General features: G+C 40.4%; 1 protein-coding gene across 1 annotated transcript in view; it reads right to left on the bottom strand.

Annotated features, from left to right (window-relative positions):
• LOC126413258 (ras-specific guanine nucleotide-releasing factor 2-like) overlaps positions 1 to 19,313 on the bottom strand; it is a 1,992,910-nt gene that overhangs the window by 256,376 nt on the left and 1,717,221 nt on the right. Inside the window, 1 exon segment of the mRNA XM_050083160.1 lies at positions 406 to 585. Coding sequence (XP_049939117.1) covers positions 406 to 585 — 180 coding nt within the window.

Here is a 19,313-nt window from a genome sequence, read left to right as displayed (position 1 = left end):
CATTTATCATTTTTCATGTAGGAAAAACATCCCCAGATGTCCACCTGCTACCAACCTGACACGCACACTCTGTTCCATCAGCTACCCTTCTCCAACCTTCTCTCACTCCTGCTCCCCGCCTTCTTTCCGCTGTTACCTGTTTCACCAGACACACAGTGTGTGTGTGTGTGTGTGTGTGTGTGTGTGTGTGTGTGTGTGTGTGCGCGTGTTGACTCCAGCTCGAAAAAGTGTTCGCCCAAAAGCTGGGGATGCTTTCAGTCTTGTCTGCATGCCTATTGACGACTCATCACCTCTATTACTCAGCTAGACGTTACTTTTAGTTCTAAATTATTTACTAAATTATTTACACATTAACAGAATTGACTTTCTAATCAATAAAATGATATTTCAAGCACACATACTTACCATAGGAGGTGCAAGCAGCAGATCAAGATCCACCTTACTACTTTCAGGTTCTTCTTTTGTTATAAGTCTCAGAAGCTGAGAAGCTGCTTTATGCTCAGCAGGTAGTAGATTTGGACTGTAGATGATATCATCAAGAAACTCAATTGTAAGGTTCTTGAGACGCTGATCATTTTCAAAATCCTGTTGATAATAGATATAAAAAATTCTGACTCATGTTCACTCCTTTATATGAAGTAAGTAAACAAAGAGTAGTATTAAACATCATTCTAACTGTGTTATTTCAGGCTTTCCCAATATGATAAATGCTGCTGGGCATCTTGTGCACTGGACTGCAAAATGTTATGGGACTTGACAAGGTCAGCTTTGTAGAAACGGAAATCTTATTTTTTCAATATAAAATATATTTTTATTGATTATTAATTTATAAAAAGTTGACTGTTTTTCATTATATTCAAATCATTACAGTGAGTAACTTGTCAAAAGCACACACTGTGGCTTATGTGACTATAGCATAGCCAGTAACAATAATGTCATATGGTTCAATGGCGTGGTGAAAGTCTTTCAATTGGATGTCACTTCACACTTGACTTGTCCCTGAGCCAACACCAACCTGTGCTTTCAGGTGGTCATCCATGTTGCTAACTTTGGTGAATTGGCAAGAACCGATGTATTAGGTGTGGTAAGACAGTTGGTACAGCATAACCAGTGGGCCTCCCTTAAGTCCAGCCCTTCATCCACATCATGGGAGATGGTCAATTGCACAAAACAGGGGACTACATGGTAAGATGGTGTACGGTGTTGACTGCATTTGGCTCCGAACTGTCAAGGCCCAGATGTGGCTGACAGAGCTCTGGTGAAGACACTGCGGCCTTGTAGTATGTACGGTTGGCTCCCGAAAGGCTAAGGGAGAAGGTCCTGACTAAAAATTAAAAAGAACTCAAATTGCAAAACTGCAACAAAATGAAGCTGGATTGATAAGTGTTAACAAACATGCCAGGAAAAGAACAATAATAATGGAAAAACAAGTCATGGAAGAAAGAGCAGAAGTATAAAGTGAAAGGCAGACTTATATATTGGAATTGGGAAAGTGAGATCTCTGTATCCCCCAGGACGACATAAGATGGTACTAGATCAAACATTGAAACTGATAGCTCCACAGTAAGTAAGGCAGATGAGAAGCAGAACCCTAGAAAAGTGAGAAAACAACATGTTCCATAGCTGTAATGTGGAGAAACCTGAACTTCATACAGGATTTGTGATTAACATCAGCTTAACACTAGAACCTCCAGAGTGATCAAAATGACCACAACATGTTTTCAAAATATTATTTTAACTGCATTTTTTGTTATATTGCAATGAGCTTCAGTGATTTTTCCAGGTTGAAGGTCAGAATCACCCATACTAAATGTATCTATTTTTTGAAAAACAAGTTAACGAGGACATTGTTAACAAGTATACTTAGAACTGCAAGAGCAGTATTTTGACTGCTGTATTGATTATTGTAATAAAATGTCTTACAACATGTCCTCCTTCCTTTGGTTGAGATTAGATCTGTAGTTTTGGCAGAAGAGCCAACACCGTGTTACGAGAGGAGGCCGAAATGCGCGCGTTTTAGCTCACGCAGGCTGGCGTGAGGAGGGAAGGACTATACTGACGTGAGGTCTGGAACGTGACAAGGAATTAGAATTCAGAACGCGGACGTAATTAGTTTCATACTGAACTTTAATCCATTAATGATGAACGTTAGTCTTGACGGTACACGAGTCACAATATTATCTGTTCAGAAGACATAGTAACTGAATATGGCGCCTTGATAGGTCGTAGCAAATGACGTAGCTGAAGGCTATGCTAAAGTGTCTTCTCTGCAAATGAGAGCGTCTGTAGTCAGTGAACCATCGCTAGCAAAGTCGGCTGTACAACTGGGGCGAGTACTGGGGAGTCTCTCTCTAGACTAGACCTGCCGTGTGGCGGCGCCCACTCTGCAATCACTGATAGTGGTGACACGCGGGTCCGACGTATACTAATGGACCGCGGCCGATTTAAAGGCTACCACCTAGCAAGTGTGGTGTCTGGCGGTGACACCACACAATCTGTTAACAATCAGCCTCTAAACAGCAATAATATGCACAATAATGAAACTCTTCTAATTTACTTATGTCCATTGTTTGTCTCTCCATCTCCAGTCATATTGTCATTCATTAGCTTGTAGCAACGTAGTAATCACGGTTCGCAGATCTCCATTGCTTACTGATGCAGAATTGTTCGCTCTCTTACATGATATTCCAGATGATAAGTCTGAAGCAGAATATGACCTAGATGCAGAAGACCCAAGAAAAGATGTGGACAAAGATTACTGCCAACCAAATGATCACTCTGGAAGCAGTGATTCAGATTATTCTGAAAACGTTGTTCAGCCAGGTTAGTAATAATTACAAAATGCATTATTTACATGTCAAAATTCAACTTTCATATAAAATTCAGGATTGAGATGACAGTTACTCTGAGCAGACACTTCTAGCTTGAAGTTCTAGCTATTACAGCAGCAGAAAATGTATCACATAAAACAAGATATCCGAAGGAACAGATCAACGCATGTCTCCCAAAACCACGTGATATGTTGTTGGGTACTGATGGCATCACGGAGAGGACTGTAGCAGTGTTTGGAAAGACCACATCTGGCAGACTGGCGAGTTATAACATCACGAGAGAAAATCCAGGACCTAGACCATATTCAAAATGGTGTTTCTGATGCCAGTGGAGTGAGAGCATGGCATCTGTTTATTGATGAATCAGTACCAAAAGACATAAAACACTGTATGGAAATGGAGGCAGAACATGTTCTAGGAAATGAATTGTGGAGTGTAAGTTTGGAGAAACTGGAGGCCTTTATTGCATTATTGAATGCCCATGGTGTTCTTGGAGACAATAGTACTGAACTTGATGAACTGTGGTCTAAAAAGTGGGGCCACCCTATCTTCAGTGATACTATGGGGAGAAACTGCTTTCAAGTAATTCTAAGATTTTTGCGCTTTGACATTAGAAACAAAAGATCAACATGTTTGAAGACAGATAAATTCCCTTTAGTATCAAAAGTTTGGAACAAATTCATTGAAAATTGCCATTTGACCTATATTACAGATGAAAACCTAACTGTTGATGAACAGCTTTTTCAAGCAAAACAACACGTCCATTTTTACAGTATATGCCAAACAAACTAGATAAATTTGGTACAAAATTTTGGCTTATTTTTTATTATTATTTTCACGTCTAGTATCATAGGACCAAACTGAGGAGCAAAACTCCAAGGTCGTGGAATGTGTCAATACATGAAATTACAACATAAAAGTAATAACAGATAAAAATAAAATGTTTATGAACCAGAAAACAGTCAAGCCTTAAGTTTAAGTAAAGGCAATCAACAATGTAACAAGAATCATCTTAATTTTTCAAGGAACTCCTCGACAGAATAGAAGGAGTAACCCATGAGGAAACTCTTCAGTTTAGATTTGAAAGCGTGTGGATTACTGCTAAGATTTTTGAATTCTACTGGTACGTTATTGAAAATGGATGCAGTGTACTGCACACTTTTCTGCACAAGAGTTAAGGAAGTCCGATCCAAATGCAAGTTTGATTTCTGCTGAGTATTAACTGAGTGAAAGCAGCTGTAAACAAGAAACAACAGTAAGGAATACGTATATTGAGAGGCTAATGTCAAAATACCCAGACTCGTGAACAGGGGTCAACAAGAGGTTTGTAAACTTACACCACTTATTGCCTGAAGTGCCCATTTCTGAGCCAAAAATATCTTTTAGAATGGGAAGAGTTACCCCAAAATATAATACCATATGACATAAGCGAATTAAAATAAGCAAAGTAGACTAATTTTTGTGTTGAACCATCACTCACTTCAGATACCACTCGAATAGTAAAAACGGCAGCATTAAGTCTTTGAACAAGATCCTGAACATGGGCTTTCCACAACAGGTTACTATCTATATGAACACCTAGAAATTTGAACTGTTCAGTTTCACTAGTGATATGCCCGTTCTGTGAAATTAAAAAACGTCAGGTTTTGTTACATTGTGTGTTAGAAACCGTAAACACTGAGTCCCACTGCAATTTAGCGTTAGTTTATTTTCTACAAGCCATGAACTTATGTCATGAACTGCACTATTTGAAACTGAGCCAATGTTGCACACAACATCCTTTACTGCCAAGCTAGTGTCATCAGCAAACAGAAATATTTTAGAGTTACCTGTAATACTAGAGGGCATATCATTTGTATAAATAAAGAACAGGAATGACCCAACACTGATCCCTGGAGCACCCCCCACTTGACCATACCCCACTCAGGCCCCACATCACAGCCATTCTCAACACTGTGAATAATGACCTTTTGCTGTCTGTTGCTAAAGTAAGAGGTGAACCAATTGTGAGCTACTCCCCATATTCCGTAATGGTCCAGCTTCTGGAGCAATATTTTGTGATAAACACAATCAAACACCTTAATTAAATCAAAAAATATGCATAGCATTCAAAACATTTTGTTTAACCCATCCAGTACCTCACAGAGAAAAAATAATATAACATTTTCAGTTGTTAAACAACTTCTAAGGTCAAACTGTACATTTAATAGCAAATCGTGTGATATAAAATGATCAATTATCTTTACATACCCAGCCTTCTCAATAACTTAAGCAAACACTGATGGCATAGAAATAGGTCTAAAATTGTCTACATTATCCCTTTCTCCCTTTTTACAAAGCAGCTTTACTACTAAGTCCTTTAATCGCTCAAGGAACTGACCATTCCTAAAGAAAAAATTACAAATATGGCTAAATACAGGGCTAACATGTGCAGCACAGTACTTTAATATTCTGCTAGGCACTCCATCATATCCATGAGAGTCCTTAGTCTTCAAAGATTTAATTATTGACTCAATCTCCCCTTGTCTGTATCACAGAGGAATATTTCACACATCAATCTCAGAAAGGCATTTGCCAGGAGAGTTATATGACTTCCAGTAGAAAATCAATTTTTATTTACTTCACCAGTAATGCTCAGAAAATGATTGTTAAGTACTGTACATATATCTGATTTATCAGTAACAGAAATATTTTTACTACGAACTGACTGCCAACCCTGTACTGCTGACCAGACACTTCTTCACAACTGACCACATGCTTTTAATTTTATCTTGTGAATTGGCTATTCTATTTGCATACCACATACTCTTTTCCTTCCTAATAATGTTTTTAAGCACCCTACAATACTGTTTGTAATGGGTTACTGTAGCTTGATTGTGACCACTTTTAACATTTTGATATAATTCCTGCTTTGTTCTACATGATATCCTTATCCCACAAGTCAGCCACCCCGACTGCCTTTTACTGATATTACCCTGTTTAGAATGTTCTAATGGAAAGCAACTCTCAAAAAGCATGAGAAATGTGTTAAGGAGCCAGCCATTGTGGCCGAGTGGTTCTAGGTGCTTCAGTCCGGAATTGCGCTGCTGCTACAGTCACAGGTTCGAATCCTGCCTCGGGCATGGATGTGTGTGATGTCTTAGGTTAGTTAGGCTTAAGTAGTTCTAAGTCTAGGGGATTGATGACCTCAGATGTTAAGTCCCATAGTGCTCAGAGCCATTTGAACCATTTTTGAAATGTGTTAAGGAAACAATTATATTTGTCATCTATGTTATTGGCACTGTAAACATCTTGCATCTTGCCACTCTTGTTCCTTGACAAGGTTTAAAAAACTCTCTATTGCTGTTGGATTAACTTACCTACATAGTTTGTAATTATATGTGACATTTGTTTGTGTACAAAACGTTTTAGTGTTAAAATTTGTGCATCATGGTCTGAAAGGCCATTCACCCTTTTACTATCAGAATGCCCATCTAGTAATGAAGAATGAATAAAAATATTGTCTATGGCTGTGCTACTGTCCCCTGCACCCTAGTTGGAAAAACCACAGTTTGCATCAGATCATATTAATTTAGGAGATCTACCAACACCATTTTCCTTGAACCATCATATACAAAATTTATACATAAGTCACCACATATAAGTAATTTCTGGTACTTCCTATAACATGAATCAAGAACCCTCTCTAGCTTGAGCAGAAATGCTCTGAAGTCAGAGTTAGGGGACCTATAAACAACAGCAACTAGAAGTTTAGTTTTACTAAATTCAACTGCCCCTTTACAACATTCAAATATCTGTTCTTTGCAGTGCCTTGATAGCTCTATGGACTCAAATGGAATACTGTTTTTTATGTACATAGCCACTCCCCCACTCCTCAAGGAACTCCTTGAAAGACAGCTAGCTAATCTGTATCCTGGTATAGGAAGCCTCTGAATTTAAGTGGTGCTCCATTATACCAATAATTTCAGAGCCAACATCTATAACCAGTTCACTAACCTTATCTCTAATACCTCATATATTTTTATGAAACATGCCAATTCCTACTCTACTTGGAAACATGACATCCTCTAAAAGTGAGCCCTTAGTTAGAGGGGCTTCCTTTAAGCAGGTATACCTATCAGCTGACTTCAATCTAAAAAAGTTGTAGCTCTAACACTACAGGAATTTTTCCATGAATGATCCCACCATCACCCACACTACACTGTCACCTATAAGCTTTGTCAGCCTCCCCTTCCCATACCTATTGAGGTGCAGGCCATGCCTAGTGAAACCCGATCTACTGATAGACTTAACTGGCACCACTGAAATGTGTCCCATGCCCTCTGCCACAAGTGCCCTCTCCAGCCCTGTGTTAACATGCCTAACAGATGCATTAAGATGAGGCCGATCATGATGCTGAAACAGTTGCACGAAATGCACATTAGTGCCACCAGTTTGAGTAGCTATCTTTACCAGGTCACCACCTATATCATATTCCCTGTCCCTACAAGACTGTTCCTTGCTCCACCCACTATCACTACCTGATCATACTTCATAACATTCCTACATAAATCCCTTATGCTGTCAGTCACCTGAGCCAACCCTGCACTAGGCTTCACAATGCTGGTGACCTGGTACTCATTCCCCAACACTTCCTGCAACTGCTGGCCCACACCTCTACCGTGCAAACTACCTAGCAGCAGAAACTTCTTCTTTCTGTTAGACTTTGCAGCTGATCTAGGCCTCCTAACTGCTGAGGACTGCTGCATGTTCTCTACAACTATAGCTACAAGAGGCTCCTCTCCACTCAACTCTGACACTTGGTCAAATCTATTGCATATACACAAAGTATAGCTGTCTGAATACCTCCTCCTCCTTGCTGCCTTCTTGCCAACTACCAGTTTCCATTCCCCAGCAGCCTTCACCCTCCTCAAACTATATAGTTCCTCCTTTGTGGTTTGTAACTGCACCTGAAGAGCACAGATCTTACACTCCTGCTCCTCTATCAACTTGGTTATGCGACAGATTCTGCATTCCCAGGATAGGATCTCATTAGAATGTCCACTGGCTTCCCCACTACATTCCCCCAAATGAAAATACTTTGAACAAATCCCACAACCCACCACTCACAAACCTACGACAGAGCCCACACTTCTCACTCATGGTAAAATCTATACGTCTACATTACCTAAGTTCACTTACACCAGTAGAACTATTTACAAAACTAATAATAGTGGTCTCAAAATTCTCTCTCTACGAAGTAAGCTATTACTTGTATTAATACTATTAAACCACAACTAATAGCAATACCAACAAAACTTCACAAAATCATTAGCTAAAACCAAAAATTCAAGTGGCCACTGGAACACTCAATGAAGATAACGGGTTCCCTTATGTAGGAAATGACAGATCACATGACCTGACCCTTCCTGTAAGTATTGTAATGACGTTGATGAAGCCACTTCAGATGAAAGTGCAAAACATGACTATGAAACTAATGTACTAGCATTGTTGAAACAATTAGATGATGCAGAAGAGAAATCCCTAATGCTGTGAAGGCAAAGAAGGCTAATCTTTATGACTCAGACCTCTTCAAACATTCCTGTGGCACTCTTACTGTATTTAAGGGCAAACGAAACAAGACTGTGCTTCTGTATAGCACTCTGTACTCAGAAGTTGGACTTCAAACAGGTCTAAAAAAAAGTCCATAAACAATAGATGTCTACAACAATACAAAATGTGGTGTTTATGTGGTGGATCAAATGGCAAGAAAATACACTGTTCGAGCTGGTACTCGTAGATGGACAGTTGATGTATTTTATAATATTCTTGATGTGGCAGCTATCAATTCATGGATCTTCTCAGGAAAGTAACAGGGATGAAGATCACTCATCAGAATCATATCCTGAAGCTACCAGAGTAGCTATGTATGGGGTACATGGACTCAAAAAGTAACTTGGTGGAAACAGAAGCTGGATCTGGAAACTCGGTGAAAGGAAATAAAATGAGGAGACAAGGTCAAATGAAGAAGTGTAGGAATAAGACAAGTTATATCTGCAAAAAGCACCAACAGCAAGTGTGTGGTTCTTGTTCAGAGGACATATCTAATTATTGGTATGTATTTCTTGCTACTAAAGATATGTAATTCACACCAGTGAGTGCAAATAAACAAGAAAAAGTCAGGCAGTGTTTTACAAATATGTTATGGTATGTGGATTTGGCAAACAGATTTCATGATTATAAGTGGACTACATAAAATATTACAGTAATTTTATAATAATGAGTACACAATAAATATGTCAGCTTCTTTACTAAAAGAATTTGAAATAAAAACTGTATTTCTTAATTAGATAAAACATTCCTAAAAACACATTATTGTTTATAATAAATGGAAAAAACATTAATTTTGAGAAAATTTATATAATTCTTCTTCTTTTAATCTTATGAACCTGAAATACACATTTGAAATGATAATAATGAGAACAAAAATAATAATTTTCATATAGCAGTCAAAATGACTGCATCGGCAGTTCTAGGTAGACAATGTGTTCTGGCAGTTCTAGGGTTAAGCACATTGTGATTTGGTTCACATCTATCAGTCCTAAGCTATCAACACTCAGAATATAGGGTGCATTTTCCAATTATTCTATAAACAATATCCATGCACCAACCAACCAAGCTGAGGAAGAGGAAAGGGACATTTTTTATGAACTTCTGGAAAGAACACGATGTAAAAATAGTCATGAATGATCTATATGTTCAGTGGCAAGTTAACAGGTATTTACACAAACAATTGGACCCTACAAACACACCAGAAGGAACGATAATGGGACAGGGCTCATATTATTCACAGCATCCCGAAATGTGGTTGTGGGTTCCTCACTGTTCTCACATGAAGATATACAATGGAAGTCAGTCAGTAGGGACATTGTTAACCAGGTTAATCATGTGTTGATTGACACAAGACATAAGTTGGACTTCTTGGATGAGAGAAGCCTCAGAGGCCAAAATGTAGATTTGGACCACTTTTTGGTATAGGCATAAGTGAGAACTAGAATCTCCAATGCATGTGAATGAACCTGAACCAACAAACAGAAATATAATGTAAAAGCTCAAGAACCTTCTGCAATTAAAGAGCAATACCAGGAAATAGTATCACAGGAACATAGAAGGGCTGAAGAGAATGGCAACATCGAGAATAGATGGGAAATGATAAAAAATGTATGCAGATGTCAGCCAATGAAAAGTTGGCAACTGAAACAAGGTACATAAGATCTCCATGGTTTCATACTGAGTATGAGATAGTAAGACAGGGACATAATGTGACCTACAGAAGAACATTACAATCAAACTGTACAAGAGCAACAGTGGAAGTTCCTAAAGAGAAGAAGAGCACTGAAAAGAAGATCTGTCAACGAAAAGAGAGAGAGTGAATGAAAGCAATCACCAAAGAATGGAGCTTCTGAGGAATCAGAATGAGTCAAGGAAATTTTATAGGGAGGTAAATGCTGCCAAAAACTGTCCAGTGGAAATACTAGCTCACTAAAGGATGAAACAGAGAAAATCATAAGTTAGGAGAGGAGACCTGTGAGAAATGGTACTGACATTTTGATAAACTCCTCAACTTCAGAATGATACCAAGAGATCCCATAGATGTGCATGGATTAAATGACTCAGATAAAAATCCTGGTCCATCAGCTTCGGAAGAGAAGAGAACTGCTTTGAAGAAATTAAAGAAAAATAAGTCACCCAGAATAGATAATATTTCAATGGAACTGTTCAAATAAGATGTGGACAGTTAGCACAGACTCTCCCAAAACTAGTCATTTCAGTATAGGAGGAAGGAGAAAATTCCCCATCAGTGGAGAGAAGGAATTATACACCCTATATATAAGAAATGAATAATGTTGAAGTGTGACAGCTGTTGACAAATTACACTAATCTGCCAGGAAGTTTCATATCAGCACACACTCCGCTGCAGAGTAAAGATCTCATTCTGGATACACTAATAAACTTTGGAAATAAAGTATTCTCCAACATACTTGGCCATACCCTCCCAATTGTTCAGAGATGAAATTGCTCATATCAGTGTGGATTTCTCCCAGAGAAATCAATAATAGTTCTTCACCCTAAAGCAGTTTAAAAAAAAACCAACTGGATTCGGAATTGGCATGCATCAGCTTTTCATTGACTAAAAATCAACATATGAGAGCATAGACAGAGAGCAACTGTACCATGCTTTCACTGAACCAGGAAGTCCTTGAAAATTGTTAGGATTGTGAGAACAAAAATCAGTGAGGAACAGAGTAGTACGAGAGGAGGAGCAATGGCATGAAATCCACTAAATATGCAAGATGGTGTAAGGCAATGTTGCACTGGAGAAGGTAATGAAAGATGAAAATGTGTTGATCAGGGGAATGAATTTTTATAAATCAGTGCAATTCTAGCTTATGGTAATGAAACAGATATAGGTGCAGAAACTAGGTGGGCAATGGAGAAAATGTTCATTGGACTCAAGCAGGCCAGCATGAATATGGGACTGAATATCAACCAACAAAAAGCAAAATACATGGCTGCTGAGAAAGTATGCAAGAAGAACATGCCTCTCTCAATAACACTTGAATGATTATATTTTTGAGAGGGTTGAGAAGTTTAAATATCATGGATTGACAGTCATCCACTCAAACGATATCTCTTATGAAATTAAACTGTGATTAATTGCAGCCAACAGAGCCTACTTTGCTTTAAAAAAGCTATTTCCTCAAGACTGTAGACTTGTTATCAACACATTAATGATTTATAAAACACATAATTGTGTTCAGATATGCGCCATAAACTTGGTCACTTACATCAAAAAATGAAAGAATGCTAACCACTTTTGAGAGAAAGATACTTTGAAGGATCATTGGCCCAACCTGTGAAAATCAATGCTGAAGAAGAAGTACAATCATGAGCAATATGTTGTATACAAAGATCCACCTTTTAGAAAAACTGTGAAACCAGCCAGATTGAAATTGGCAGGTTACATGGCATGGATGAATGACATATAAGTAACTGAAAAGATGTTAGATGGAAATTCAAAGGGACAAATGAGATGGGGTCAACCATGAATCAAATGGATAGATGGAGTGACAGAAGACCTACAGAGAAAAGTGTGTAGGGGATGGAAGGCATGATCATTGGAGTGTGATAACTCATGGATAACTATTTAAGGTTAAATAATAAGTAAACTGTTTATGTTCTACTGAGTTTCATTTATTTCAAACTACTTTTGGCTTACTGGGCCAACTTCAGGAAACAACTGATTAATGTCTGAAAGGGACACTGGTTCTTAGATAGCCAAACATTATAAGCGAAGACACAAACCACTTGCATACAATGTTGTACATCAAACTTGTTCCTTAAGGCTGAAATTACAATTTGAACAAAAGACGATATTAAGCACAATAAGTATTTAAACAACACAACATTATAGATAAAATGATTACATTACTAAAGTTACTGAGCTCTTGAGATTGGCTGAGAGACTGTTAAACTGTAAAGAAGATTTATTAGGTTGCAGGCAGGAACAATCAAAAGACACTTACATAAAGCTTTTAGCCACAACCTTCATAAGCAATAAACAAACACACACCATTCATATACACAAGCAACCATGCCTCATGCACACATGACTGTGAACTCCAGCATCTTGAACCAGAATGCAACAATCAAAGGGATGCAAGCAGCAATCTGGAGGGGGTAAGGGAAGGGGAAGGGATGGTAGTGTATGGGTGGGGAGAGAGACAAATCCTGTCTGGAGGAATGTATGGGGACTAGAACGCCAACATACAGTGTCAGGAGGTTTGTGGGGCAGGGATGAGAAGAAAAATGGAGTGAAAAAGATGAGGAGTGGGGAAAGATATGTGGATGTGTTGGCAGAGGGCAGCAAACAAAGAGAGTGAAAGAAGAGAATGGTGCAGGGCTGATAGGACTGATGGGGTGGAAACTGTTGGGTGGAGGATGTGGGGCAGTATGTTACCATAGGTTGAAGCACAGATGATTATGGGAGCAGAGAATACGTTCCATAATTCTCACCTGCACAGTTCAGAAAATCTGGTGGTGGAGGAAAGTATCCAGATGGCTCAGGTAGTGAAGCAGCCATTGAAATCAAGTATTTTACGCTCAGCTGCATGTTGTGCAACAGGGTGGTCTACTTTGCTCTTGGCCACAGTTTGGCAGTGGCCATCCATCCTGGTGAACAGCTGGTTGATAGTCATATCCGTAGAAAAAGCTGTGCAATGATTGCTGAAGGATGGAAGGAAGACTGGGTTTAACTTCCCAAAGACATCGAGGTCATTAGAGATGGAGCACAAACTCAGGTGGTGTCAAGGATGGGGAAGGAAATTAGCCATGCACTTTCAAAGGAATCATCCCAGCATTTGCCTCACGTGATTTAGGGATATCATGGAAAACCTAAATCCGGATGGCCAGACGTGAGTTTGGAACAATGTCCTCCCAAATGCAAGTCCAGTGTGCTTATCACTGTACCACCTTGCTCAGTCAATGGTTGCAGCAGAGCTGGTAAATGACATGACCTCTTTCACACTTGGCCCAGATCCTGATGGGGAAGGATATAGCTGTGACAGTACGGGGTGGGTAGATTGGGCAGGTCTTGCACCTAGGTGTTCCACGGGGATCTGATCCTTGTGGCAAGGGGTTGGGATAGGGAGTGGCATAGGGATGGACTGTGATGTTGTGGATGTTGGGCGGGCAATGGAACACCACTTTAGGATGGATGGGAAGTACCACTGGCAAGATGACACACATTTTAGGACATGATGGTAGGTAATCAAAGCCCTGGTGAAGGATATGGTTCAGTTGTTACTGGGTGACAAAAGGGACACTCCTTTGTGCCTGGTTCTTTTGTGTGGTGGGAGGATTGAGGATGTGAGAGGAAATGGCACAGGAGATCTGTTTGTGGACTAGGAATGGGGGATAGCACCTGTCCGTAAATGCCTAGGTGAGACATTCAGCATATTGAGCAAGGGAGTTCTTGTCACTGCAGATACACCATCCTTGGGTGGTCAGACTGAATGGGATGGATTTTTTTGTGTGAAATGTATGACAGCTGTTGAAATGTCAGTAATGTTGGTGGATGGTCTCTTTAATGTGGACAGAAGTGCGGATGGGGCCATTAGAGATGAGGAGGTCAACATCTGGGAATGTGACACACTGGATTGAGGAGGGCTGTGTGAGGAGGATGGGAGGAAGGTACAGAGGCAGTGAAAGAACAAAGATAGGGTGTCTTGGTCCTGAGTCATGAAGATATCATCAATTAACCTGAACCATACTAGGGGTTTGGCGTTCTGGAAGGCTAGCAAGGTCTCCTCTAGATGACTATCATAGGAGTGTACCATGTGGGTGCCCATGGCTGGGTCAGAGATTCGTTTGTATAGTTACCCTTCAAATGAGAAGTAGTTGTAGGTCAGAACAAAGTTGGTAAGGTTTATGAGGAATGCGCCTGAAGGACACTGTGAAAGATAGTGTTCAATAGCAGTAAGACAATGAGCATGATGGATGTAGGTGCATATGGAGGTGGCATCAACAGTGACAAGTAGGATTCCAGGAGGTAAAGGGGTGGCGATGATGGATAGTCAGTAAATTGATTGTTGTCTTTGGTGTAGGTGGCTAGATTGTGGATAGATGGTTGGAGATGTTGGTCACTGAAGACCAAAACTCTTTCAGTGGGGGCATATTAACCAGCCACAACGGGGCGCCAGGGTTATTGTGTTTGTGGATTTTGTGGAGCATGTAGAAGGTGGGTGTGTGGGGTGTCATAGGGGTGAATAGGGAAATGGATCCAGGGGAGAAGTTCTGGGAAGGGCCTAAGGCTTTAAGCAGGAATTGTAGATTGTGTTGGACTTCTGGGATGGGATCATTCTGGCAGAGTCAGATAATTGGCAAGGGTCTTCTGCTAAGTAGTCACTAGCATTCATAACAGTGGTGGAACTTTTGCCTTCTTGTAGGATGATTAGGTCATGATTTATTTTGAGGCTGTGTATGGTTATTCTTTCTTCTACTGAAAGGTTGGTGTTCTCAGGAAGGGGACCTGGGGAAGAATGGTGAGGATAAGTTGGAGGTAAGGAACTCCTGAAAGGTAATCAGCAAGTGGTTAGGTGGGAGGGGACAAGCATCATAATTGGATGGTGGTATGAGCTACAAGCGGAAGAGTTCATTGTTGGAATTATGGTGTTTTTGGTTGGAGGGATTGCAGAAAAAAAGTGCTTCCACTGTAGCAATTGGGAGAAGGAGAGTAGGACTTCGACTAGTCCAGCAATCACAAATTTGGGTGTAGGACTTAGGGTGTGGCCTTTGGAAAAGAGTTTTCACGTCTGGTTTCTTCAGCTGAATTCTGAGAGAGGTGGCACTGATGAAAGATGATGATCGGCAAAGTCTTTTGAGTAGGGGCAAAATTTAGCCTTTTACTTACAACAGATATCGTAGCTTCATCCAGATCCTTATCCATCAAATTTATGACAGGATGTCAAAGAACAGAGTCCACCTGAGAAGGCTAGTATAATCAGCTATACTTGGCAACCTGTCTTTTGTAGCCACTTCACAAACCCAGTCAGACCAAGCCCATGTCGTGTCATCAATCCAGTCTCATGAGTCAGGAGATGAAACAGCTGCTGTCTTCAAATGCAGATGATACAGGTGTTCAGAAACAATGTCCAACTTCCAATGAGTAAAACGAATTCTTTCTCTGATAACAGCAGAACCAGCTCTATGAAAATTCTATTTACTGCAAAGTTGTTGGTTAAATGAACCAACCTTACAAATTTGGGAACAACTCCGTGAGCCTGGCACTTCAGTAAGAAACTCAAGGAGATCAATTGTCTTGCTATCTGGTGTCGTAATTTGTCCAAACAATGGACAAATGAAAACATCTCCTCCACTGTAACACTATTGTTAAACTTTCTACCAAACCCTCAGCTCCACAGAAGTTTCAGCCATATCAAAAAAACTCATCTTTAGCTCTTCACCCAAATTTACCCTTGCTGGACTTGTCAAAGACCAACTCTTCTTCTCTTGATCCCTGCAATGGAAGTACTTCTCTGGTGCCAATGCCTCCAACAGAAACATTCCTAACTCCAACAATGAACCCTTCCTTTTCCAGTTCATATCACCATCCAAGTGTGATCCTGCCCCCCCTCTCCCTCCCGCCTAACCACCCACTGGGCACCTTCCAGAAATTCCTTACCTCCAATTTAGCCTCACCATCCTTCCCCAGGTCCCTTTCTCAGAATACCAACCTTTCAGTAGAAGAAAGAATAGCCATACACAAAATTAAAAGAAATCCTCATCTAATCATCCTACCTCCAGACAAAGGTTCCACCACTGGTTTTATGAATGCCAGTGACTACCTGGCAGAAACTCTCTACAAATTATCTGGCTCCACTACCAATAAACTCTGCCAGAGTGATCCTATCCCGAAAGTCCAACACACACTACAATACCTGTTTAAAGCTTGAGTCCCTTCTCAAAACATCTCCCCTGAATCCATTTCCCTCTGCATCACTATGATACTCCATACACCCACCTTCTGCATGCTCTCAAAAATCTGCAAACCTAACAATTCTGGATACCCCATTGTGGCTGGTTGTTGTGCCCCAAATGAAAGAATTTTGGCCCTCATTGGCAACATTTCCAACCAATTGCCTGTAATCTCACCACCTATGTGAAAGACAACAACCACTTCCTTCACCGACTCTCTATCCCCATCCCTTTACCTCCTTGATTCATGCTCATCCCTGTTGATGCCACCTACGTATACACACCAACATCCCTCATGCCCATACACTTACCGCTATTGAGCATTTCATTCCCCAACATTCTTCAGGCTCCAAACACACTACTTCATTCCTCATACATCTTAATAACATTTTTCTGACACACAACTATCTCTCCCTTGAAGGAAAGGTATACAAAAATATCTGTGGCACAGCCATGGGTACCTGCATGGCATATTCCTATTTGAACATGTTTATGGACCATCTAGGGGAGACCTTTCTACCCTCCCAGAATGCCAAACCCCTATTCTGGATCAGATTCATTGATGATATCTTTGTGACCTGGACTCAGGGACAAGACAACCTATCTTCGTTATTTCACTAACTAAATACCTTCTCTCCCATCTGCTTCACATGTTGCTCCTCAACCACCCAGTGTGCCACTTTCCCAGATGTTGATCTCCTGCTCTCTGATGGCTCCATTCACATCTCTGTCCACATTAAACAGACCAACCACTAACATTTCCTGCATTACAACAGCTGTCACCCATCTCACACCAAAAAATCTGTCCATTCAGCCTGACCATCCAAGGGTGGTATATCTGCAGTGACAAGAACTCCCTTATTCATTATGCTGAAGCTCTCACCAAGCCATTCACAGAAAGGCATTATCCCTCAGACCTAGTCTGCAAACAAATCTCCCATACTATTTCCCCTCACACTCTCAATCCTCCCACCACCAGCCACAAAGGAGTGTCCCCTTCGTCACCCAGTGTCACCAGGGATGGAACAACTGAACCATATCCTGTGTCAGGGCTTTGATTACCTATGACCATGCCCTGAAATGAGGATCATCCTACCCATGATGCTTCCCACCATTTCTGTCACCCACCCAATCTCCACAACATCATAGTCCATCCCTATGCCACTCCCAATCTCAACCCACTGCCACAAGGATCATATCCCTGTGGAAGATCCAGAACTTCCTACTCCAGTCCTGTCACAGGTTTGTCCTACCCATCAGGGTCTGGGCCACTTGTGAAAGCAGCTGTGTCATTTACCAGCTCTGCAGCTCTGCTGCAATCACTGCATAGGTTTTTATATTGGTATGCTTATCAACCAGCTGTCCACCAGGATGAATGGCCACTGCCAAACTGTGGCCAAGAGCAAAGTAGACCACCCTGTGGCACAACATGCAGCTGAACATAACATGCCTGATTTCAATGGCTGCTTCACTATCCAAGCCATTTGGATCCTTCCCTCCACCAGCAGCTTTTCTGAACTGCACAGATGAGAGTTTCCCTTGCAACATATTCTCTGCTCCCATAATTATCTGTACCTCAACCTATGGTAACATACCATACCCACACCCTCCACCCAACAGTTTCCATTCTATCTGTCCTATCATCCCCTCCCCATTCTCACCTCCCACCTTCTTTGTGTGCCGCCCTCTGCCAACATATCCACAAGTCTTTTCCTGCTCCTCTCCTTTTAACTCCCTTTCTCCCCTCATCACTGCCCAACATCCTGGCGCAGCATCTGTTGGTATCCTAGTCCCTGCATTCTCCACCAGAATTCATCTCCCCACCCATACACTACTATCCCTTCCCCTTCCCTGCCCCCTCCACATTGCTGCTTGCACCCCACATGATACTTGCATTACGGCCTGAGATGCTGGAGTTGGCATCCACGTGTGCATGAGGTGTGCTCGCTTGTGTGTGTGAGTGGTGTATGTTTCACTTTTACTGATGAAGGCTGTGGCTGAAAGTTTTATGTAAGTCTCTTTTAATTGTGTCTGTATGCATCTTAATGTGTTACCTTTATGGTAAGTAATCATCTTTCTTTTCCTACATTGCTTACATTCTACTTTGAGATTGCATTCTTTGAATCTGTTAAAGTAAGCACTCTTCATTTGTATTGTCAAACAAACCAGAGTGGACAGAAGTTAAAAACAATAGATCACAATGAAACACCAGGCAGAAGGTAGCATCCAAACAACATATTAACGATTTTTTATGGCCCATCCCACTGCAGAAGTAAACAACGAAGAAGAAGTCCAGGAGGTGAACATCAAGTCAGAAATGAAAAGAAGATTAGAGCCTACTCTTCAAAGAAGTAACCAGGCAAGAAATATACCTCACATAGAACTGAATAATTCTATAACTCTCCTACATCATAATGTACAGGGCTTAACCAGTAAACTATATGAACTAGTGGTTGTTTTGAATGGTTCATTCAAGGAGATTTCTATCTTGTGTGTAACAGAACACTGGCTGCAAGAAATACAAAAATGTGCAGTTGGGATTTCAGACTTACAGTTGGTCAGTAGCTTTTGCAGGGAAACATAAAGAGGGGATGGAAGATTTATATATGTAAGAACAGGTATTAAATCAAAGAGAATTAGGTTTAAAAATGTCTGCTGCATTGAAAAAGATTCTGAATATCATTTATGTGAACTAACAGATAGTAAAATTATAATTGCATGTATGTGTAGGTCGCCATCTGGCAATTTTGAATTATTCTCTGAAAATTTGGAAAATATTCTGAACTATCTAAATAGTCAGTCAAAATGCATAATTGTGCTTGGGGATTTCAATGTTAATTTCATGGACAACTGTAAAAAAATGGCAGAAACTTGTTAATTTACTAAAACCATATAATATGGACATCTGTGTAGAAGATACCACCAGATACAGCAGCAAAAGTGAAAGTACTATAGACCAAATATTCA

Source organism: Schistocerca serialis, chromosome 7 (assembly GCF_023864345.2).
Source record: "Schistocerca serialis cubense isolate TAMUIC-IGC-003099 chromosome 7, iqSchSeri2.2, whole genome shotgun sequence".
Lineage (NCBI taxonomy): Eukaryota > Metazoa > Arthropoda > Insecta > Orthoptera > Acrididae > Schistocerca > Schistocerca serialis.
The sequence above is the reverse complement of the archived record's forward strand: the minus strand, read 5'-3'. Positions and strand labels throughout refer to the sequence as shown.